The 23,711-nt window shown below is 52.3% G+C and overlaps 2 protein-coding genes across 5 annotated transcripts in view; both read right to left on the reverse strand.

Moving 5' to 3' along the window:
* The window catches only part of LOC149853773 (uncharacterized), a 43,097-nt gene extending 25,339 nt beyond the window's left edge, over positions 1-17,758 (reverse strand). The window contains exons 1-2 of one of the 2 annotated variants that reach the window (XR_016438935.1): positions 14,641-17,758; positions 3,383-3,598 (exon numbers count right to left, since the gene is read on the reverse strand). The gene's annotated coding sequence lies outside the window, so the exon portion shown is untranslated. The remainder of the gene's footprint in view (positions 1-3,382; positions 3,599-14,640) is intronic. The other variant, XR_016438939.1, reaches the window with a different exon arrangement.
* Positions 17,759-17,893: 135 nt separating this feature from the next.
* TFEB (transcription factor EB) overlaps positions 17,894-23,711 on the reverse strand; it is a 44,727-nt gene continuing 38,909 nt past the window's right edge. For all 3 annotated transcript variants that reach the window (XM_090025264.1, XM_090025262.1, XM_090025263.1), the window contains one exon: positions 17,894-22,945. In XM_090025264.1, the coding sequence (XP_089881390.1) occupies positions 22,496-22,945 (450 nt within the window). In that variant the 3' untranslated portion in view covers positions 17,894-22,495. The remainder of the gene's footprint in view (positions 22,946-23,711) is intronic.

A 23,711-nucleotide genomic window follows, 5' to 3' on the forward strand; every position in this document is an offset into this window, starting at 1 on the left:
GGAGGAGGGAGGCCATGCTGTGGGCAGGGCAAGGTGAAGCCCTTGCAGCACAGAGACACCAGGGCTTTACCTTCAGGTCCTTGCAAGAGTTCATTCATCCTGTAGCAACCAGGGGAAACCCGATGGACGACAGAACGGAGGTGGCCTAGCAAGGCTGGGGGCTGGGGAAAGCAGTGCTGGAGCAACAGCATTTGCTGGAGAACTGGCAAAGCAGAAAGGGATGGGTCACGCTGAAAGCGCATCCTTCGGGTTGGCGGGGCTGAAGGTGCCACGGAAGAGCTGTCCAGGGAGGAATTTGGAATTGGAACTGAAGAAGCACTCAGGACCGCAGGGCAGAGCGTGGTGGGTTTGGGGGTCCAGGGATGGGATATCCCCCAGGTGCCAGCCAAGGCCCCAAGCTGGGGACGGGTGTGAAGAAAGCAGCCCGTATGCATCCCATTCCCCCACCCCCCCTCAAGTCACTGAGCCCTGCGGTTGTCAGCATGCCTGTCCCCCGGCCAGTGCTGTGGCTGGCCCTGGAAGACAATATATATATAAACCGTCCAAATTCACTTCCTAAAAAGATAAAAATAATAAATAATGATGGCTTCTGCCTCCTATGTCCTTCGGTGAGACCATAATGAAAGGTTCTGGGCCCAGCAAGGCAGGGAGCATGTGGCCTTGAAATACAGTAAGTTTTGAAAGGAAAGAAAAGGCTCCATTATTCTTGTATTAAACTCTCTCTCTCCCCTTCTCGCTCTCTCTCTCTCCCTCTGTCAGTCTTTCGTTCACTCGCTGACTTCCCCCAGCCTCTCTGAAGACAGATCGTTCCCTTAATCACTCTGGAAAAGAACCCCAAGCCGATATAATATTATAATTAATTAATTCACTAAAAAGGTATTAAATTTCTTTTCCCCCCTGTGGATATTATCTGAATTCATTGACCTTTAGAAAAATCACCCTCTAATTGTAACCAGGTTCAAGTGCATTTCCAGCCTGTCCCTTTTACATTAATAATATCTTCCAGGACTCCGCTATGCTGCTTAAATATTGTATAAATTTCACTGCCCCCTCAAAAAAGGAGAGAGAAAGAGAGGAAAAAAAAGGGCACGAGATGAAAACTGTGAGCTGATTAAACTGGCGCTGGAATGCGGAGAAAAGTGCCGAAGGACGCCAGTTCAAACTGTGGGAGAAGAAGAGCGGGGGAGCCCCTTAGGCGCATCAGCTGACAGCCCCTGAAAACTGGATCCCTACGCTCTGAAGGACCCGATATCCTGGACACTCGCAGCTTCCCAAAAGCCGGGGGGCAGAGAGCCTGGGATCCCAACACCGGTCTCCCCAGGCCCCCCAGCTTTCCCATGAGCTCAGAGCACTGGGGTCCAAAGACCCAGCTTGCATTACTGGGATCTTAGCAGCGTGCCTGTAAGGAGCACTGAGCCCATCTTTACTACTTCTCCCAACAGCCAACTTCCCAAAGGTCAAAGAGTATGTCTCAGCTTTCTCAGGGTCTGGGTTCACCACATTTCTCGTCTCCAACACTAGAAACAGATGTCCAATGTCTGCATTTCTGGTTAGCATTTCTGCTATCAGCAAAAGGTCTGTACAGTTAGCATTATGCAGTCCTCTACCCTCTTTGAGTGACTCTTGGGAGATCTTGCCCTGCTGATAAATCAGCTAGCGGTTTCTCCAAGGACCAGCCCTGTAAACCCCAGCCAAGGCCCTGAAAGGTCTAGCTGAGTCCTGCCACCAAGGCTAATGCAAATCCTCACTCGGCATAAACGAGCACTGTGCACCTGCAGTCAATGCAGCGGTGCCTTTTGACGCCAGTGGAAGATCTGGCTTTGCAGATGCAATGTTTTTGGTGCCCAGCTTCTTGCTGTGTCTATCATTCAGATTTAGGCCTCAGTCCTGCTAATGAGACGCAAGGCAGGAGAGAGCCAGGGTGACTGAGCTCCAGTGGGTCAGACTCTGTCGGGCTGTTCTAATTGGCAGCAGCCTCGACACCAAAAGTCACTCCGAGAGCTGATATATGAAGTGGGAACAGGCCATTTTTTAATATTAACACACTGCAATTATAGTGCCCCTTCCACTTGAAGAGCTCCAGGTGTTAATCAGTCAAACGTGTATTAATTGACCCTCGCTGTCAGCATGATCATCCTCCTCATTTTGGGAATGGTGAAACTGAGGCACAGATTGATTGTGTGACCTGGGGCAAGTCCTTCAGTCTGGCAGTGACAGAACCAAAGGAAAAAATAAAACGCTTAGACTGGCGCCTGGTTCCCCGCCTCCCATTCCTCCTTGCTTTCCATCTTCACATTGTCTGAACTGTATGGAGTCCAAATCCTCACCTTAGCGCCTGCTGACTTGCACGCTGGCATCTCCGGAAGGGGGAAGCATGAGTCGCTTAGCTGCTGTCAAGCTTCCCAGGGACATTGTTCAAAAGGCATGTCGTGGGGATGGTTAATGGCAATGGAGATCCAGTCCAGTTGGATTAACTACAATCCAGTGGCACCAGGATACACTCAGAAACATCACCAAGTCCCTGTGCTTTGGGCAGTTCTTGGACTCCCAAGCGTCCCTGCACCTTTGCTCAGCATGGAAGATCAGGATCCCATCTGACATGGGAGGATGAGCCTTTTATAAAGCCACCTGCCTGCACTGTTCGGGAATCATGAGCATGTGGAGCATCTGGCCTTGCAGACCCAGCTCATCCAGACCTCAGAGCCAGCATGCTTGTGGCCACTCACCTGATCAGGGACTAGAGGGTCTCTCTCAAGGCCAGCACATGCCACAAGAGGCAGGTACAAGCCATGGAGCTTGGATGTAGAGTGAAAAGTCTCACCAGGTTGCAATTGGTCCATCCTGGTGGCAGCCCCAAGCAAACAGAAGAAGGACCGATTGGGCTAGCAACTCTCTCAGATGTACCCTGAGGAGACACCAGACTCCAGAAGCAGAATGGGTTCAAAGGCAGCACAGGGCCTTCTTATCAGGCACCAAGAGCCATCAGCTCCCAGTGGGGCAACAGCCTGTAAAACCAGCCCCCAACACTGCCATACGGGAGCAGCCAACTCCCGACCAGTGCTGGTACAACCCCACAGGAGGTCGAGGTGCTCTGGCAGGGTCCTGGGGGTAGCTGACCTTGCTGCTGCCCATGCTGTACTGTTCCCTGGGTAGACCCAGACCATCAGTCCTGCGCGCTCCATGGCTATCAACCCAGCACTATGTTCACTGACCACGTCAGAGGGCCACCACACACAAAATCCCTGCACGCGGAGCATGAGGCCACCTCAGAGCAACTGGCCTCATCCATCTCCAGCCCCGTCACTTTGTGCTCCAATGGGGGGCATTCACAGCTTCTCCCAAGCTCATCGTGAACTCTCACTGGGGCCCCCTGCCAGCTTACCTGGTCCTCGCTTCGGCTCCATGCTGCCTTGCTGCAATGCCTTCCCCTTTCCAGAGTCACCGTCCTTTTGTCTCTGGTCCCGATTGCATCACCGGCTTGTGGCAAGTTGCTACCCAGGCTTGGCTGGTGGCTCCTCTCTCATCAGCAATCTGAGCTGCAATTCAGCTGTCTGCCAGGGCTCCTTGTTCTCCAGATGTCTCATGCCTCAACGCGCCACTGATGGAAAAACAACAAGCCAAGTGCACCCTCAGAGTAAAGCTACGGGACCCACAAACTTGCCCTTGGGATCAACCTGGCCCCTTCTCCTTGGGAACCGCTCTGGATGGGAATCAGAGACTTTTTGGTCTCTTGCTCTTTACTACGCACTGAGGTTTACATGCTTTTGTTTCTGAAAACCCATTGTGGTCTCACCGCCTATTCCCCACTTGAAACTGTAATCCCCTTTTTGTGACCTCATCGCAACAGTTTCCACAACAACTTGTTGATGTCATCGGCAGAGGATTATGACTTCGGGGGGGGGAAGGAGCAGCAAGGATGCATTAGCTGCTCCACAGTGAAAAGGGGCTCATCTTTAGCCAGAAAGAAAGGAGGATGGATGGAGAGGGGGGAGAGGGAACATGCAGAAATACCACAGACTCAAGAAGTGGAACAAGTCTCAGAGGCAGCCTGGAGCCTTCCTGTCATAGGCCTGGAGCCATGCACTCCCAGGGGGACCAAAGCATAGAAAGCCAGCCCCCAATTCTGCACCCCCGGAGCCAGCTGACACAGTGCTGTCCTCCCCCACATTGCGACCAGCCTGAGGCTACACACAGCCTAGCCCTGAGGCCTGACTGCAAGCCTTGGCCCACAGACACAGGAGATAAGCAGGACCGCTCAGGTCACCTCTGTCAACCCTGGCTGATGCGGGATTGCTCTCCCCATCGACCGCTTGGTTGGATTCTTGAAATGGCTTTGGTGATCTTTCATTCCTTGGAGTCGCCGACCAGCAGAGATTCCCCGTGCCTGAAGAAGGGTGACTGCACCTGAAAGCTTGCCAAGAACTTTTTTCCAACTACTCAATCGGTCGAATAGAAGATATCACACCTGCTCCAAGAACCTTGCTTGCCTTTGCTGAGCTACAGCATCTGATCCTGGAAGCCAAGGAGGCTAGGCTCATTCTTCCCCCTTCTGCTCTGGTGTAAACCAGCAATAACTTCACTGAAGCCAGTGGAGTTACCCTGATCCTGACCAACCGACGTGAGGTCCTGATTAGGCCTCTAGTCCTTCACCTTCCCATGCAATGGGGGATCCCAGCAGAGAAACAAGCAGGGAAGAAAGTCTTCCAGGCAGCCACCTACCACTTGGTTACAGGAGCAATTGCATCAAAGCTAGGGGAAGAGACTTGAGAATGAAGCTGGTTGCACACTATGGACTCCCGCAAACGCCTAGCTTAACTCCTTGCCTGCCAGGAGGGATATAGAGGAAGCTCCACTTAGTATAAGGTAAAATGAGCTTTCCTGTGTTTAAGGAGCAGCGGCTGCCCCAAAGATTTACATGCTTGAGCCTTAAAGAAGCAGTGCTGGGACTGTTGGGCTTGAAATCGCTCAGAGGGAAACACTTCAGCTGCACAACCTGACCCGCACCTGTACCCAGTCTCTTTTACCCCAATCCTGTGGGTCATTCAGCTCGAGCAGCTCAACAGCGCAGCCACTTTGGTCCTGCAGATGAAAGTTCAGGCAGAAGCAGCTGCTTTGCTGTGCTGGCACCCAGATAACTTCCAAACCACCGGCTGTGCCTCGCTGAACGGGCTCTTCTTCTGGGCTGAGGTACGTATGGGTTTCAGGGTCCCAACCAATACATCAGCCAGGAGCTTGTGCTGTGCACAGGCAAGAGGTACAAGCACTGGCGAGCCTTATGCAACATGAATGCAAAGTGGATCCAAAACCTGGCTTCTACTAGGGCCACGGCTTTCAGAAAGACTCAGCACCCAAACCCGGGGCCGGATTCTGAGAAGGGCTCAGGTTCTGATGAACTAAATAAGTCAGTGGCATTTAGCTGCATGGTTTTCCACTGCTTTCCTCATGTTGTCTAGCGCAGAACTTTTGGGGGCGAAAATCTTTAAGAACAAACCCAAACTTTTCCATTTGCAAAGCACCTTACCCAGCTCCACGGCTCGGTGGTGGCACTGACAGGTGGCTGCAGGAGCCACTAGCGGGTGCACGCTGCATGCGTTTGATCTGTGCTGGATACGAGTTTGTTAGAGCAGCTGCGAGGGAGCTTTGGTCCAAGCTGTAGCAACTCAGGCTGGTCGCTGTAAAGATTCCCAGTTCGGTCCGCAGCCAACATGGCAGCGGCCGCAGCTCAGAACTTGGCTAACAGCTCTCCTACCGCGAGATATCAAGCCCCATTTCCCACTGAGAGGGAGCCCTTCTCAGCCCCCTCTAGGGACTCTGTCCTGGAGAAGTGGCTGTGCAACCAAACCTCTGGAAAGCAGCACTTGGCACTTCCCATTTCCGTCCTCTGTTCCCCTGTTGCCAGCTAGTGTGTGCTCGTGATCGTAATCCCAGCTCTCGTGGCTACTGTCCAGCAGCCCCTCTGCTTCCCTATGGCCTAATTCAACAGCAGACTTCCTTTAGGAGCCATTACTTCCTCCCTGGATTTGCTGGCAGCTTGTGCAGGCTGATATTTAAACTCTCGGAGCCTGGGTTTTTTCAGCAGTGCTGAGTCCCCAGACTCCAAAGGGAGCGGTGGCTGCTCAGAGACTGAAATTCAGGCCCTTTGTCTCCTCTAGTCTGCAGCCGGGTTTATTTTTAACCCTCCTGGCTTTGCAAAGCTTGGCTCCAGCGCCAATACCAGTTCTGGCCTGGAAGGGGAAGGGGCTGAGGAAGCAGCTGGGTGACTGAGACAACCTGATACTACTCACCAGAAACTTGCCTCCCTTCCTTGGGCTCATATTCATTGTGGCAGAAAAAAATTCCTGCTCCCTTAAGCCCACGCTCTCCAAAAAGAGCATGGTTTGGCACAAGGATCTGGCTTTACACCTCTCCCCCATCCAGAACACCTCTCTCTCTGTGCCTTGGTCTCCTGCTCACTCCCTTTCCCTCTCCCATTTCTCTCCTGCCTGCTTCTCCCCCCAACATGCCCCACCACTGCTGCTCCTTCCCCTCTTGAACACTCCTGCCTGAGCCCCTCACCTCAAATCCCAAGCATTTAAATGCATGCCCCTTGGAAGTCAGGGCCAGCTGCCCAGATGGTAAAGCTATACTGGGAAGCACATTCCCTGGGGTGTCACTCTGAATCAGGCGGCCCCGCGGTGCCCTCATACCCCACTCCACAAGGAAAGACGTGGGTCAGGAGAAGAACTCAGGGAACCCAGAAGTGCCCAGCACATGTGTGGCTGAAGGATGCTTAAAGCATTTGGGGGCTACGGTTGGAAATGCCTGCCTGGTTCATGTTACGATGCTCCTATACATGATGCTCCCAGCACAGCTGAGGGTCGTGGTATCAGCACCCTCACCAAACTGACCGACTCACTGGGAAAGAGCCCACGAGGAGAGCTTGAAATCAGCAGAGCCCACCAAGGAGGGAGGTGCAAAGAGTCCAGCCCCAAGCTAAGCCTTGGATGTGGAGTATTTCTGGTGGCGTGGCCCAAAGAGCGGCCCTTTGCAGAGTGAGAAAAGATGTCCCCTCCCCTGCTCCTCTTCCCAGTAGCAAGGCCAGAATTCAAACAGGCCTGATCCCCCTTGCATGGAGAAAATGGCATCACCTTCCACAGCAATACCTCTGATCCGCATCTGCACGAGAGAGGAGTGCTAGGCCTAAAGTGGACCCAGGAAGAGAGGAAGCGCGGCCTTCGTCGCAGGGGCGGCCATGCAGGGAGAGGGGACCAACATTACAGATTCAAGTATGCAGTGGGCTAAAGCCTGAGCTTCTCCTTCTGGTTCCAGGCTGCTTTTCCTCAGCCCTTATTCCAGCAGATACTTGCTCCCAGGGCTCCCGCTGGGGGGTTTATCCAAGTAGAGACACCAAGAGGAGTTGGACCAAGCAGGCTTGTCTAATGCAGGCCAGATTAAGGACTGCACAGCGGGACTTGGATATGCTTTCCCCTGGCTGCACTAACTCCACTGTCAGTCCAGAAGCTAGGCTCCTTCCCGTCCCCTGGCTAACCTCAGCACTGCTGTGCCTGTGAAGGTGTCCAGGGAAGAAGTTTCAGCAACAGACTGGGGAAAAGGAAAGCCACCAGGCAGTTCCTGGAGGCCATATGGGAGACAAAGTCATCCACTGCACATATCGCTAGACAGGGACCCCAGAGATACGGGCTTTGCTCCTTGCTCTGGCACCGAGCTGGTGCATGACTTGGCAAAGGCATTTCCCCTTCCACCCTTTGTCTCGTTTATGCCGCGAGAGAGGCTCTGACTCTTGTCATGTGCATGTGCAGCCCCCTGCACAGTGGCCCCCAGATCTTGGGCCCTCTGCATGCTTCTCTACCACTAATTTGAATTAATAGGGAAGAAAAATCTGACGAACACTTATTTTATAACATGCCCTTCGCTTACGTGTGGTTCAAATCCACAGGGCACTACAACTCCTACAAACAACACACCCATGCCTGCTCTGTTCCCTGCTGCTCCAGGCCCCTGTCGTTCTCAGCCAAGGGGGATAATGTCAACCAAGAGAGATCAACTGGCCAGGTAAGTAATTTATTAAACCTCTCAGCTGCCCTGCAAGGCAAGTACAATTATCTCTACTGACAGAGGGGGAAAGTGGGTGCTGACTGAGTGGTTCAGGGCCCTTCAGGTTCCCAGCTGACAATAAAACCCAGCTCCATCTCTTACCATTAGCTCATGGATTGAGGTGCTGGGAATGAGATACCATAGGGGAAACGAATATAAAATCTCCCTGCAGGGAGATTTTATACCAGTTTCCCTTATGGTATCTCACTCCCAGCACCTCACTCCAACCCTTCTGCTGTTCTAGCCCCATAGCTCTGCCAATTCTCCTCCATCCCATTCTGCATTTCCCAGCTCTGGCCATTAACCCCAAAAGTAACCTTCAGCTCAGGGCTACGAGGCTGCACATAATCCCCGCTGCATGGGTTTCACTGGCTGGTGAAAACCTTGTGCAAGAGTCTGGCTTCCCAAGCAGATTAGGGGGTATGCCGGAGGGGGGTGAGGAGAGAAGAGCTGCAGCATGGCTCCTCTCTGCTTTCAAAGGTGCAGTGGGGGTATGGAAAGCAGGACACAGCTTGAGGACAGCTCGGGACTGCTCTAACTCACACAAAGCCCAGGCAATGCTTTCCACTGCCAGCAACTTTTACTCTCCGCTGTTCCCTGCCCCAAGCCCAGAACCAGAGCACCGCCGAATCCAGGCTCCAAGCCTTCAGCTGATTTTTTTTCCAGTAACCATCTAGCACTCTCGTGTGGCCACTCATATCCCATGCAGCCTCCCTGCTCGGCAGGCTGGACCGTCCTGTCTCAGGGAAAGAGAAGTCTGCATCGCCCCTGTCTGTGAAGCCCTGGAATGCCCCCCTTCCCTCCTCCTGGACACGCTCACCAGGGTGCCGTGGAAAGGGAGCCCTACTGAGATCGGTAAAGCCAACGGTCCCCCTATTCCCTGCTTGCTCCACTTGCCACCTGCCCCCTGGGTACTTGTGTCAGGCCTCCCTGACCTGTCAGTAGGGCAGACTATGGCTTGCCACTCTTTGGGCCACACCAGACGACTTCTTAAGATATAAGCACATCACATTCAATGGCTCAGCAAATCAAGCCACTAAGGTTGTTGCTAGGGGCCTTCTCTCCAGAGCATCCTTCCTCCCTGTGTCCCATGAGATGTGGGAAGTGAATGATGTGTCCATCCTGCCCCTGGCTTGTCAGCTGCAAAAGTGAAAAGTAGTCCCGAGCCCCCTCTCTCCCTCGAGCTATTCACCCTGTGCTCACTGCATGATTTATTCACCCAGCGCTTTGAGCCCCGCCAACATGGATGCCAGCAGACCTCTCGCCCCCTGAATTTTTTGCTACCCCATGCAAAAGGCACCGCAGATGTGGCTCCAGAGGGTTATGGAGTTCAGCGAAAGGCTGCTTACATTGATAGATGAGTCCAAACCAGAATCCCACCCCACACACACGTGGGTAAATTTGGACTAGATCCACACTGCTGGAAAATGGCCTTTGCCAGGATAAACCTAAGCATGGTCCACTTGGGGAGGACACAGCCCTGGGTGTCAGGAACCTGACCATGCCTGTGACCATGGGCAAATTCACTTCTGCCCTTTGTGCCTCAGTTTCCCTGCCCCACCCTTTGCTTATTAAGACTGCAATGGTTTGGGGGCAGAGGATGCATCTTACTGTGGGGCTTCTGTAATGCATCCAGAGCTCCAATCACCTCCAGTTTAGCCCAGTTTCACACCTATTCATAGAAAATGAGGGCTGGAAGGGACCTCAGGAGGTCATCGAGTCCAACCCCCTGCTCAAAGCAGGACCAGCCCCAACTATTATTATTTTGATTAGTCGTAATGTATCAGCTCTTGTGTAGCGACAAAGAGCCGATGCAATAATGGGAAGCTAAGAGAGGCTGCTTATGGGTCCATGCAGTCACTAAGGTCACTTTTTCAAAGGCTCTGCCCACCACTGCTCCCAGTGCTCTCTATGGGGCTGGAAATGGGGAGATCCCACCGTGCTTTCTGGGTTTTGACCACTTCTAAAATTGGCCGGTTTAATTGCAGCTTTATGGGAGATGTTGGGGTCTGGGATCTCCTGAGAATCCCGCCCGTGGTATCCACAAGGAGCCTCGTCAAGATAGTGGAGGTCATAGAGATCCTCATCCCGCAGCCAGTCGTTCGTCTGTTTCGAGTCTGGAGGCAATGGGATCTGCGGGTTGAGCTCCCCCTCCCTCCCTGCTCTATATGGCACCACATTATGGTTGCCCCAAATGCCATGAAGGCACCCCCCTGAGTTATGCTCCATGAGCAAACAAGGCAAGGGAAAAAAAGAGCGGGGTTTGCAGCATTCAAACAGCAGGATGGGCTTCCTTCTGCCTGCCCGGCGTCTCTGGTGGGTACTTACCTCTGTTCCATGTCAAACTAATGCACCCATGACAGCACCCACTCGGCACAAGGCAGGGGGAAAGCGCATTGTGAAGACCCTTAGAGTTTGCTTCAGGTGCACGACCGGTCCAGGAGGCCGCCTTCCTCTCAGCCCTTGTGCAGCCACTGCCACCTCAGCAGAAGGGCAGTGCCCGTTCCAGGTCACGCACGCTCAGGTGTAAGCACCCGCGTGAGAAGCCAGTCCGCGCCCTCGCACCCCCACTGTGCTGCTTCCCCGTGCCAGAGCGTGCCCCGGGGAAGGCAGTGGGAGCGCATCGCCTCACACATGCTCCGCACATGGGCTGCCGTTCTCGCAGGGTGCTCATGTGTGCACAGGGGCTTATGCATGAGAACGGCAACCCCGCCTCACCCTCTCTGGCCTTTTCATATCTACTTTGGAGCTCGACACCGGTTTTCTTATTTTTTTTTTTTCCTTTGGGTGTCTCATGTGCTGCAATTAAGAGCCCTTCTCTCCTGCCTGCCCGAGTCCCCATCTTTAGTGGCTGTTGTTGAACCGAAGGAAAACCCCTTTCGTCCTCTCTCCCCTTTATTTTTTTTTCCTTCTGAACGTAAAGGGATGACAGCGCTCCAAGCCAGGGTCTTTTGCATTTCTGAGTTGGTTCTATTAATTGGAAGGAGGGTTAAGAATCTGCAAGGTCATTTCAATCTACATCTGACCTTCAGAGTAATCCTCTATGCCAACACCAGAGCATGTCATTAAAATGAGGCCCTCTACCATATCCCGGCATCCCTTTATTCTCTCCTTGTGCACATTAATTGCTCATAAGTTGATTTGATCTCCCTATTCTGCAAGAAGTAAATTGCCCTCTTATTTCGCCATTTTCATCCTGTTTTCTTAATTAGGCCCTTAAAAATCTCTAGGGCCTCAGCCGGGCCGCAGGCCTCATCCTGGGAATAAATTTTGATCTCAGCCTGATAAAGAGTGAGCAAACCCAGAGATTGAACAATGTCATTCTCCCCGCTCCCTCCCCTCCTCGCTATTCTCTTGACATGAAAAGGCTATCAGTTTTTCTCTGTGTTAATATAGGAAATAATTCACACTTCAGGCGTTGTTCTCTATTTAGTGTTCACACTCCCTAGATAAATCAAATCAGGGATTTTTTTTTAAGTGTCTGAAACTACTTTCTTTCTGTCTCTGTCTCTCTCTTTCCTCCTCTCCTCCCCTCTCTCTCTCTCTCTCTCTCTCTTTTCCCCGCTTCTTCTTTTAATAAAGTTTCCAAGATTAGCCTCTGTGATTTTCCATCCTGGGAAGTCTATTTTAAGGTTTTTTGGGTTTTTTTTAACAAAATTCAGTCGTTTGCAGACGGCAGGGATGGCTCCATATGTGGGGGGGGGGGGATGCAGAACAGGCTTTTTATTTTTTAAGAGGCCTCAATGGAAACAAGCCATCTCACTTAAAGCTTTGGACATGTGATGCGCTTGGCTGAGCATATGCTCAGCCCTCCCCTGCCCCACACACAGTTGTACAACGGAGCAAGTTATTCCCAAGGGATTTATTCTGGATCGCACTGCGGGAGAATTCAGGATGGAAAGGATCCCAGCTATTTTAGGAACTTAATGGCTACCATTGCTATACTACCTAAGTGCCTTATGAGAGCACAGTTGAAGACAGGGGAATCCCTAATCACTCAGGTGATTAGGTGACTAAATACCTTTAAAAATCTGGCTCAGAGAAACTAAGTGATCTGTCTACATCACACAGGACACGGATGGCAGAAGCTGGCCTTGGCCTCAGTTGTAGACCACCAGCGAACCCTCAGCAAAATGCACGGAGCAAACCTTCTCAAAAGCAAAATGGAGCCTACTTCTGAAGTCCAAAATGACTTAGGAGCCTAAAATCCTAAGGACACAAAAGCTCCTAAATCACCTGAAAACGTTAACTCCATGGGAGGATCGAAAAGACAGACCAAATCAGCAAACACTGCCCCCTGCTAGTCACCCGACAGAAAGCGAGCGAGCTAAGGAAAATCAGCACGGCATCTGAGGTCTGGCCCAGATGGGGGTTTTTTTCCCCACATTGACTTCAACGAGTTTCCCGTCGAGCCGTCCGTCCTAACCAAAGGCCGAGAGAAACGGATCCAGTAATTCGGTTCTCACCTTCTCCACAGAGGAGGTGTGAACCAAACTGGTGGAGATGGCTCAGGTCCATTCCCTCAGATTTCAGGACACGTAAAAATCCAGATCCGGATCTGCATCATCACTTTACAAGCGCGCCGTCTTCCTCTGTCACAAACCCAAACCAGCCCCGCATCCGAACCACCCCCGGTGCTCGGAAGGGGGCTGAGATACCCGATCTCAACAACGGTGCTCGGTCTCTCCTTTGCTCCAGGACTTGGCAGCGTGACTGCAAAGGCTGGGCCTTTCAGGGCAAGGATTCGATGCTCCCTCTGTCCCCGGACACATCCCCTTGGAGGCGGGCTGGTGGAGGAGGACCATGCCGCCAGCAAGAGGTGGCCCGCTCCTTTCCCTTGGATCCATCGCCCAGACACCGAGGTGTTTGAGGAGGACGAGGAAACCTGTTTGAGGAGGTGGCTGGGTGGGGAGCGTATCCCGCTGAGACGGTCCCTGCTCGGGGAAGTGCAGAACCCACCCCCTGACCCCCCATGACAGCAGAGGGACAAGAATACCTGCTCCTCGGTGGAAGCCGATGGCAGCCCTCTCAGGCTCAAAGAGGCCAGCGCGGCTCCTCAGGTAGGACTCGGGCTTGTCTGCCTGAGATACGCACCCACCTTCCCAGAGGGTTTAATTAGCCAGCTGGACTGCTAATCAGAGGCCTGCAGCTACAAGGTGTCGCCATGGTTACAGGGCCCAGAGCCCTCGGATGCACCGCAGGACGCTGCGATGGGCCAACGTGAATGTCTGATTGTGGGGGAGGCTGGGCTGGAGGAGGCAGCCTCCTTGCTTTAGGCAAGGTTGTCTGCCAGGCCAGGCCTGGGGTCAGACAGGATCTCCCATTGCAGTGGAGGAAGCTTTAGAAAGCTCGGCACTCACCTGGACAGACTCTGGCCTCGAACGGGTGTAAGGCTGGAGTCAGTGGGGATCAACGCTCAGCAATCAGGTCACTTTTTTTGGTGCCCCTGGAGGAGCATTTCTGGCCTGCAGTTGACCGAGCCACAGTCACATAACTGCTCAGTAACACCGCTGGTGAGATAAACCAAGAGTCACTGCCAGCTTTAACTGCTGGACCACGCTTCCCGGCTGGAGCTGTGACCCAGGGCCTGACACTCAGCCCCTCTGCTTGGACCACTAAGAAATTATTCATCAGTCAGTATCATTATCCCCATTTTACACGTAGGGAAACTGAGACACAAAGAGCAGATCTGATGTGGTCACAGTCACCCAGCGAGGCAGTGGCAGAGCTGGGAAGAGAGCCCGGGTCTCCCACATCCTGCATCCAACCACTTGACTTCATTGCTTCCCAATCATGAGAATACAACCACCCCCCCGCCCCCAATGCCTCTTAATCACCAGACGCCGTGCTCTTCCAGAGCTCAGAATATGACCCGGGAGTCCTGCCTCTAAGATCTCTTCTTGAATCTCTCTGGAGCCCCTATTTGGGTCACACACCCAGGGCTGCATTGCTGTGTCTTGCCCTTAATTCTCAGAAAAGTCAGGAAAGGCTCCCTTGAAGTTCCCGGCAGCCACCCCGTGTCCCAGCTGGAGAGAGCAGAGAGGGGCTCAGGCTCCAGAGGTGCTACCAGGCTGCCAACCTCCCTGCACCACGTCCAAGTGAATGAGGGCAAAGTAGGTGGGGCCCATGCCCTGCTCAACAGCCCTGGAGAGTCCTTGACTCAACAGCTCCTTGAAGCTCTTTTGGTGGAGAGAGATGATTAATACCAGCTCTGGGAGCCACTGACTCAGGCCCTGCCTGCACCAGATAACACACATCCATCACCAAGGTGGCTATGCAGGGTGCGCGTCCGCTGGGCTGTGGCATGGAGCCACGCCAGACCCAACACATTTGCCCTCTCCAGATCCAAGGGGCAGGTCTGTGGAAGCCGGTAATGCCTCATTCCATCCTGCAAGGCTGTTCAGACCATAGTTGTCACCGCCGCGTCTGAACACCATCCAGTTGCACGTTAAGCAGTGACTAGCTCCATCCCAGACCGAGCTGCCCCCCTCTCCCTAGCTGGAGATGCTCACACAGGGAGCGTCATGCTTGGGGAATGAACCTTACCTTCGTTCCATGGAGTCGCACTGGGCCGGAGAAGTGAAGCCATTGACTTGGTCTTCCTCCCCGAGCTTCCAGATATCCTGACAACACACTTGCTGCGTGAATCGCTAGAAAGGGAAGAGAGCTCAGCGGTTAGGTCACCAGCCTGCAACCTCCAGGACACGTGGAATCAGCTGACTGGCCACAGACTCCCTGTGTGATCTTGAGTAAATCTTTGTGCCTTGCTTTCCCCAGAGGCTATTAAGGTAGTCCTATCTCACAGAGGGGCAAGTAAGATGACTGCATGAAAGACCATCACATAGGATTGGAGCCACAGAATCATTATGAACAATAAAGCTGTCAGCCCCCCTCTCTGGCGTAGGGAAGCCAGTTTTTATCCCCATTTTGCAGAAAGGAGAGTGGAGAGATGTGAAGCAACGTAACAGGGGCCACTGAGCAGTTCAAGGGCACAGCTGTCAGGAGTCATAACTTAGGAACCCCAGCCCTGGGTTTGCTCTGATTTCTCTTGCAAGCCATTGAAGAGTCAGTCAGCGCACCTGGGTGTAGCATGCCCCTGGGATGCGTGTCCAGGGGTATTGAGCCATAACAATAAGGCAGGAGGTCTGATTCTGCTTGCACCTGCTGTCAGTCGGGATTACCTGCAGAGAAATCAGTGGACTTGCACTGCCTGTTGGGCTGGATTTAAGCAGCAGTGGGTGAAATTCTCTGGCTACGCGGGAGGCCAGGCTCACTGCTCGTAATGATTCCTTCTGGCTTTAAAACTGTGGTGTAAATGAGCTCAGACTCTCTGTTATTAATTAAGGGGCTGAGTCTGGCCCCTTACTGAACCAGCCCATGAACAGTTCAGGGCCTTGCAAAGCACAGCTGTACCAACCACCTGTACATTGTCAACCACCTGGGATTACTTGGCTGCAAGTGCCTGGATCTGGAGACTCCTTTAGATGGCAGCATTGGTGATTTATAGCCTGGTGAACCAGCGTGGAACTTCGTAATTTTTAGAAGAAGGAACCTCATTAATGACTGGAGATGTCTCCAGCTCCTACGCAGGACGGAGGCAACGGGAGCTTTCAGAATCTGGAGTCTAGTCACCTGTTGCATTGCCCGACTCGTGAAACGCCCTCCGGCACTGATGTTTCAGACTGTGCCCTTGATATCCAGGCTACCGGCACCGGGCGGGATCTGGGCTCACCAGCCCACGAGGGAGGAGAACACTTTGTAAAGTAGCTATAGAAATAACCTGAATTTAACACCCCCAAATTCAACAGCTTCATAAAAAAATCCAGTCACCACGGCTGGGTGCTTTGGGAGTCTTTAAAAGAATTGGCGATTATTGTCCGCTCACTGACGGTCACTACGCAGACCCCATGCCTGAGCAAAATGAATATATTCCCATCCCATCCTGTCCCGGGGCTTCCTTATTCCAAGCCCCAGCGCTGAGGGAAGAGCCATGCCAACAGTGCCACCTTGTGCAGTTTCTTTAAAATGCAGTGATATTTCCCCTTTTATACTAAGGGTGTGGGGGTTTGCGCAGTGACAGCAGCACAAAGCAAACACACACATTCAGGGACAAAAAGAGATGTCTATCTTATGCACGTGAAATGGGCCTGCATCGTGGGTATGGTAGGCTGCTTATCCACCAGCACTGCCTGGCACTCAGGGTAACGTTTGTGGGTGAAGGCTCCAGGATCCATGTGACCCAAGGTCTCAGATTTGGGATCCCAGGTACCATCAGACACCTTTGAATTGAACAGCATCAGAACCTGCCCGACATTTGTCCTCTTTGCAAAAGGGAGGAGGACCAATTTACAAGGCAGGCCCCACGACCATTGAATTCAGAGGTATCTACAACTAATAGTGGTCAGGTCTCCAACACCCAGTCAATAAAGACAATATGTGCCAGACTAAGCCTAGATTGGCATCTCAACTCCAACCACGCTTCAAAAGAAGGCATGATTTCTGCCTGACCCTGAGCTGTTAGTGGCTGGCTTATGCCCTGAACCAGGAGCCTTCCGATCCCTTATCCTACATAATTGCAAAAGCATGTCTGCACTGCTGCCATGAAACACCTTCCTCTCTCATTCACCAGATCCCAGAAGCGGGGTGATGTTGCCGTCTTGGAGCAGCTCAGTAAAAATGCCCAAAAGAAGGGCAGCACCGAGGAATGTGCTCAAGGTTGCTTTCAGATGGGTACACTGCCTCATTTAGGGGAGCTGGCACAGGTGGGCAGGACTGCGGGAGGCAGGGTAAAGGAGGTGTAAACAAGTGGGTCATTATAATACTGATTTATTCTTTCTACAAGGGCTTCTCAGCCTCAGTCCCCCCTGGCAATGAGTTCCACAGGTTAAAACATGGGCCATGTTAAAAAAAACAGAAGCATTTGTTTGTACCAGTGCCCAGTTTGTTACCTTTCAATCCTTGTCAACGGCTGCTTGTTCTTGTGTGACGAGAAAGGTAGAGCGGGAACCTGCGGTTTATCTTCTTTCATTCGGTCCTTATTTCATGCACTTGGGTCATCTCTTCTGCAAGCCAGCCAGGTCCCGTCTTCTCCGTCTCGCTTCCTAAACAGGCTTCAGTAAGCTTCTGATCGTTTCCCCTCCCTTCCCCAAACCTCGTCTAGCCCTGCTGCATCTCGTTTCACACGGCGTGACCAGGACTGAACACAACATTCCAGGTCAGGCCGGTTTAACTTCTTTGCAATGTCCTTATTTTCCTGACTTACCTCTTTTACTCTAGGGCAGTCAAGCAGATTTTTTATAGCGTCTCCCTTGCTGGCTCGTCAACAGACAATATGTCCAAAGAGCCGGAAACTCAGAATCAGGGTTTTTCAAAACGACAGGGAAAGGGACAAACTTTCCAAAACTTCAGAGCTTTCATTTAGGCACATACACAAGGACCGCATCTTGTACCCCCTTGGTGACCTTCATGTGGCCAGATTGTCAGCACAACTCCACACCCGAAATAGGCTCTTCTTGAAAACATGGATGCTTAGTTGGATGATTAAATTAGGAGCTGAGCTTTGCTGAAATGCTGACTCTAATTGGGGCCTTTTAAAAGTATCTTGGCCACCTATGACCTTGAGAACGTCATTTCTTTGCTCTGTGCCTCGGCTTCCTCCACTTGAAAAATGGGGATAAAGATACCATTTTGCCGAAGCCAAGTGCTTGGCGAGCTCTGGGATGAAAGACACGGTAGGGAAGCAAGGGACTGTCGCCATCGCTGCCCTCCTCCCCACAGAAAAAAAAATACGATTCGCTGATAGGTTGTAAATAAATATATTTTAATAATTTTTTTTACCCATTCCAGTTCAATCTTTTATACAATTATTTATAAAACAGTAGTAAAATTTTTTAATCAAAACACAGTGCATTAAAAAAAAAAAAAAAACCAACAACAAAAACCTAAAAGATTTAAAAAAAAAAAAAAACCATGACTATTTTACCTCACAGCATGGAAAACACCCTGCCGCTCACGCAGGCGGAAGCAGGGGGTCCTGGCGTGGGATATCCCACGCCTGATAGCCATGGGCTGCGTGCAGCATGGGCTGTATGGGGCAGGCACTGGCTCTGCGTCGCATACAGCACGCACTGCAATGCACAGTCAATCAAGCACACTGCGCCACGGTATACATTGCTGATTAGGGCACTTCAAGAAGTCTCTCTGGATAAGATGCTCCAAAGGGACAAGTCATTTTAGGTGCCCAACTGAAGGCACTTTAAAGAGGCCTGATTTTCAGAGGATGGTTGCCCAGCGCTGTCTGAAAATCTAGTTCCTTTCAGGTGTCCATCTTCGGACACCCAAAAATCACAACTTCACATGCTTTTTCTGAGACCGCTGGGCTCATCAGCCCAGAAATCCTAAGATGTCACACATTCTCATCCCAGCTTTGACATGACCGGAGACACCGCTGGGAAAAATCTCGCGTGGGATCACATCCCTTCCTGTCCCAGCCAATGACAGGAAGGCTCCAGGTAAACGTAACGGTTTCGGATCTCAAGGGGGGAAAAAAAAAAGGCTGACGGTTCACGCTGACGTGCTGGAGAGCCCCATTTGTGCCCATGCCTAGCATATACCACGTCCCGTGGCCGCTCAAGCACACGGCCTAATGCACACTATATACTGTATCCTGGGTGTGCTGAAGCATGCTGCATATAGTGCACGGTTACAAACACAGAAAGAGCTTTGGATTCAAACTGGGCAGTCTCTGCAAGGCTAAGCCCTCACGGGAAGGTCGGAGCTGCAAACCACGCTGCGCCTACCTACGTAGGCTCCTCAGCCAGCTGGCCACGCTACCATCAGCGTATCCTGGAACCTGGCTCTCACCCCACGGGGCATGGCTCCACCAACCCCTGCTGCTATCACTCCTTGGTAATACTTCCCCAGGCCTTCCCAGACTCCCTCGTCACTACCTGTCGGAGCCTTCCAGCCACATCGATGCCACGCTGCGAGTCCAGCGTCTGCTGGACCTCAGCTGTCATCCACAGGGCTCTGCGAACATACAGGGCATCAAAAGCACATACCACGTGCCTCTCATGATCCTTGGGCCTGCTGCACAGGATGCCTTATGCTCACCCACAATTTCAAGGGAGTACAGCAGCATGGTACACCAAGGCAGTACAACTACACGGACACTTGTAGCATCCATGGGGTCTGTGGTAGCTGCTCTGGAGAAAACCCGCTGCACATCCATGGACGCTTAGGGTACACCTCCATGGCACTGTGCCGTGCCAAGATACCCAAGCTAGCTCTGAAGGAGGACCTTGCTGAAAAACAGGGTATAACGGGTTGAGCGGGGCAGCCGGCTAAAGCAGCAGTGCTGCTTCTGGTATTTCAGCTAGCGGCTTCGGAAGTAGCTTGGTATCTGCATGGTGCTGCCTTGTTGCCCCCGCACTAAGTCAACAGAGCTCTGCAGTCCTGCTCCGAAGAACTATTCACAGGCACACAGGAATGGCACATAAGGGAAGCCAAAGTGTTGGTGTAGTACAGATATGACTGCAGTCTGCCACCACTTCGAGACACCTGCCCACAGGCCTGTCTCACTTAAAGACCAACCAAAAACCCTGCCTCCTTGCCAAAACCTCTGCACTTCAACCAGCAATGTGTGCAAGAAAAGCCCCCTGCTATCTCCCCGTCACAACAATAGTTAGTCCTTCTCCCTCCTGCTAAACCACTAATGTGTGAGCGAGGCAACATAAATGAGGGACTTTCCTCTTGCTTGTGCTGGCTCTCCTGACTGTCAGGGCTGGGGACTGCCCCTCTCAGGAAATGAAAATGCTGCTCACTCTCTCTTCCTCCTTCACCCTCTCACCTGTCTCTATCACCACATGCAAACTTGACTTCCTACTGGCACGTCTCACTGCAACCTAAGCAGGTGCCCATCCACTTGTGACCACCTCCCTGCCCACACAGACCTGGGCGCCTTGTAGTCACATTTCCCCCCAGGTCCTTGTTCTCCCACTGATAGCAAGCTCTTTCTTAGTGGGCCGGGAGGCTGAGTTCTCCCTTATGACTGTATATCCTGATCACACCATTGTGGGTGCAGGGGTCCCATCCAGGTTTGGAGCTAGAGGTGGAGAATGAAATACAACCATTGATCCAAATGCCCCTGAACTTCAGACTCTTCAGCTTGACCTCATTGCTATGAACTGCAATATTCTCCAGGAATAAATCTAAAATGCTACAGCTTGCTGGAGCCTTGCTGCCACGTGTTGGGCAATTACTGGAGTATAAAGTAGCAATATTATTACAAAGGGATTCCCCATTTCCCCCGTGCCCTTCAGACTCTTGGGACCAAACACTGCAATTGCAGCGCTTTGTTTTTAATAAAGCGTTCCCCCTGCCTTCTCCACTCCACCCCAATTCCTTTCGCGAGTGCGCTGTTGTCACAGTCTGGAGGAAACAGAATACCCTTCAGCGACTTAACCGTGCAAAGACACTCCCTGGTGGCTTCACTCACCATCAGGCCAAATGAACAACCTTGGGAGGGAAGGGGAAGGGGGAAGAGGAAATTGCTCTTAGATACCCAAGGCAGAAAGCTGTGGCTAAGATTTTGGCAACTGTTACAACCATAAAATCATCTTCCCAATGAGGAACCACGTGAGATTTGAACACCACGTTCTAGCTTCTCCCATGTCACTCATGCCATCGCTGAGTTTCCTGTAGCTGCCCAAGGACACAGCAAAAGAGATGTCCTGTTTCCTCCACAGTCAGCCTGGTGGGCAAGAGCTAAGAAAAGGGAAAGGGCTTGTGATGCATCAGACCCGCGTTCTAGGAGCATGAACAAATCCACCTACGGACTAAAGAGCAAAAACTGCATTGATTAAAATCCCCACCGTCTTCCCTAACCGTCCCTCACCCCCCCAAACTCTCCATCTAGCCTGCTCCACCCCGGCTGCCTTTGCTAGGGCATAACAGTTTTATCACAGGGACATTTCACCAGAGGGTGTTGCGATCCAGGGCACCTGGCTTTTTCCAAGCATCAGTGGCATCAATAGGCCTCTTGGGTCAGAACATCCCAGAGGTCCATTACTCAGGCAAAAATCTACCACTGGCTTCTCTGAGCAGTTTGCCTGAATAATGGACAAGAAAAGGCAACAAAGGAGGGCACTCCAAGCCTTTCAGGATGTGGCCCACTGACTTCGACAAGCGTTTCAGCTGAAGAAGGGGTTTAGGTGTACACTGAGGGCAACCGATCTGGTTATTTAGAAGTTAGGAGTTTCCTTCTAGCTTGCTAGGTGTTGGCGACAGTTTAACGGGAGCGAGATTCTTGCCCAAAACCAAGGGGTTTCAGTGCACAGGGGTGAAGGCAAAAGCTTGTTTGCATTTTTGGTTCATCATGAAGGTTTGCACACACATCCCCACCCCCCAACCCACCCATGCCATCCTCCCACTCCTCCAAGTTTTAGTTCACATGAAACCCAAAATCTTAAAGTGACATTTGAGAGTGCCGGCTAAATTAGGCATTACTGAATGCCAGATGGTGGGCACCCACCGGTGCTGGTGCAGAACCAAAGGCCAGGGTCAGACAACTTCAGCAATTTCTCATTGTAAATCAGGCACGTTGGTGACTTCGACCAAACGGCGCTTTGAGATTTAGGGGTTCATTGGAGATAGGCCCAGCACAGCAGTACCTTGGCAGTCATCACAGGTATGTTCCCAAAGTCAGGGCTCCCAACTTTGAAAATGCACCCCCCACCCTCCCCAGCGACCACTAGAGAATTTGCTCAGATCAGTCCCCTCCTCTCCCTCCCAATTTCTTACCCGATACACCTTGAGAAATGGTGACCAAGAGCACCATGCCCTCCCCTCAGATATACCAGGCATGCATGCTTGGGAAGGGAAGAGGAATCCCAACGTGGGACGGCGCCACGAGGCAGCCATTGCCAGCAGCAGCAGCAGGGAACAGCATTCAGGGCTTGGGAAGACTTTGAGGGGGCACAGGTTCCTGTGCCGAAGCCTGGATGGATGCACAATCACAGAGGGAAGCTCTGAGCATCAAAGCCCCCCTGTTCTCTTCAGAGGGACTCCTCACACTGGTTTCCAGCCTCCACCCCTTGCAGGGTGCGAGGGTTGCAGGGAGTTTAGCTGAAAAGCAAGGCAGCTGAGGATCTGCTCTCTGGAGCGGTGCTGTCAATCTGCATTCAACACTGTAATGCCACAGCAAGCCAAGGAGGTCTGCTCAGTCAATGGCACGTTGGCAAGATGTAAGTATAGCAACTAAGGTCTTGATCTCCCAACAAACTTTTCAGCTGCTACCACCCTTGCATTGAGAGGTGTAGACTCAAGTGCTGATCAGGGCCCTCCTGGGTGAGGATGTGTCTTCACTCCTAGTCCTTTGCCCCAGTGTCTGAGTGGCTCCTCGTCACAGCATGTCTGTATCCTCCATGCTGAAGCTGCTCCTGCGACTGCTGGTCTTGGAGGCCTCGGGAGACATGGCAGAAAACAAAGGGTCAGAAGCCAGGGGCAGCATGGTGTCCTCCATCAGCATCAAGTCCAGCTCTTTCTTGGATAGAGAAGGGAAGGAGACGTTGTGGCCAGAGTCCAGCTGGTCATGGAACCCGCCGGGGCCATCGTCAAAGCTCAGGCTTTGGGTAAAGTCCAGCTGATGGTAAGGAGACTGAGGGGGTGGCGGGAGGGATGGCTGTGGCTGTGTCTCCTGGTCAGGATGCAGCTGATGCTGCTGAGGCTCTGTCGACCCATCCTCTCCTCTGCCGACCTCTTGCTTCACAACTTGCTGAGCCAGTTCTGCCACATTCACCCCAGAGGGCGAGGAGGTTGGCAGCCCGTGGATGCGAGCCTGCATCTCCAGCTCCTGTGGGGCAGAGCATGCAAGCCAGGAATCCTTATCTGAGGCAGCAGAGACATAAACCGAATGGGAGGGAGCTGAAACTCCTACACTAGTGCTCTGTGGGGAGCCCTTGCAGCCAACCTGACATGGCAAAGCCACCCAAAACAAAGGGCAAGGGACACCAGCGTTGCAGCAAGTAGCCGCCCTGGGGACCAAGCTAGTGACAGGGCAAGGCAGGGAGGTAAAGACTGCAAGGGATGCAGAGGGAGGCGTAAGGAGAGGTTGAGAAAGGCAAAGGCGCGGAGTGGCAGGAAACCACACAGATAAAAGGCCAGACAGAGAGAGCCTCACAGGAAAAGAAATAGAGGAAGAAACTGGTGCAAAAACCATGTCACTGCCAATATTGAGCTCTAAGAGGCTTCCCTCTCTGTCAGCGCTGTTATTTCATAAACCCAAACTACACACTGGGCACAAATCCAGGGAGAAGTTAAGGCAAACACGGCTGGCTGCAGGGCTCTGGGCTTTACTGCCAGCTGACTGAGGTTGCCTGCCAAAGCCAGACAGAGGATCCCCCATCCAAGAGGCACCGGGCACACACAAAGCCACAGGTTAGGCTCGTCCAGCCAGAAGGCCTCGCTAGACTCCTGAATCCATAGTTACACCCCTGAGATGTCTCTAAGGGGCCCAAATATGAGCTCAGAGCCTACCATAAGGAAACCCAGCATGAAAATGCTCTGTTGGTCCAAAGGATCCTGCTCACAGCCAAGGCAGCTAATTATAGAGGGAGCCT

Source organism: Crocodylus siamensis, chromosome 13 (genome assembly GCF_052110815.1).
Source record: "Crocodylus siamensis isolate JL-2025a chromosome 13, ASM5211081v1, whole genome shotgun sequence".
Classification (NCBI taxonomy): Eukaryota; Metazoa; Chordata; order Crocodylia; family Crocodylidae; genus Crocodylus; species Crocodylus siamensis.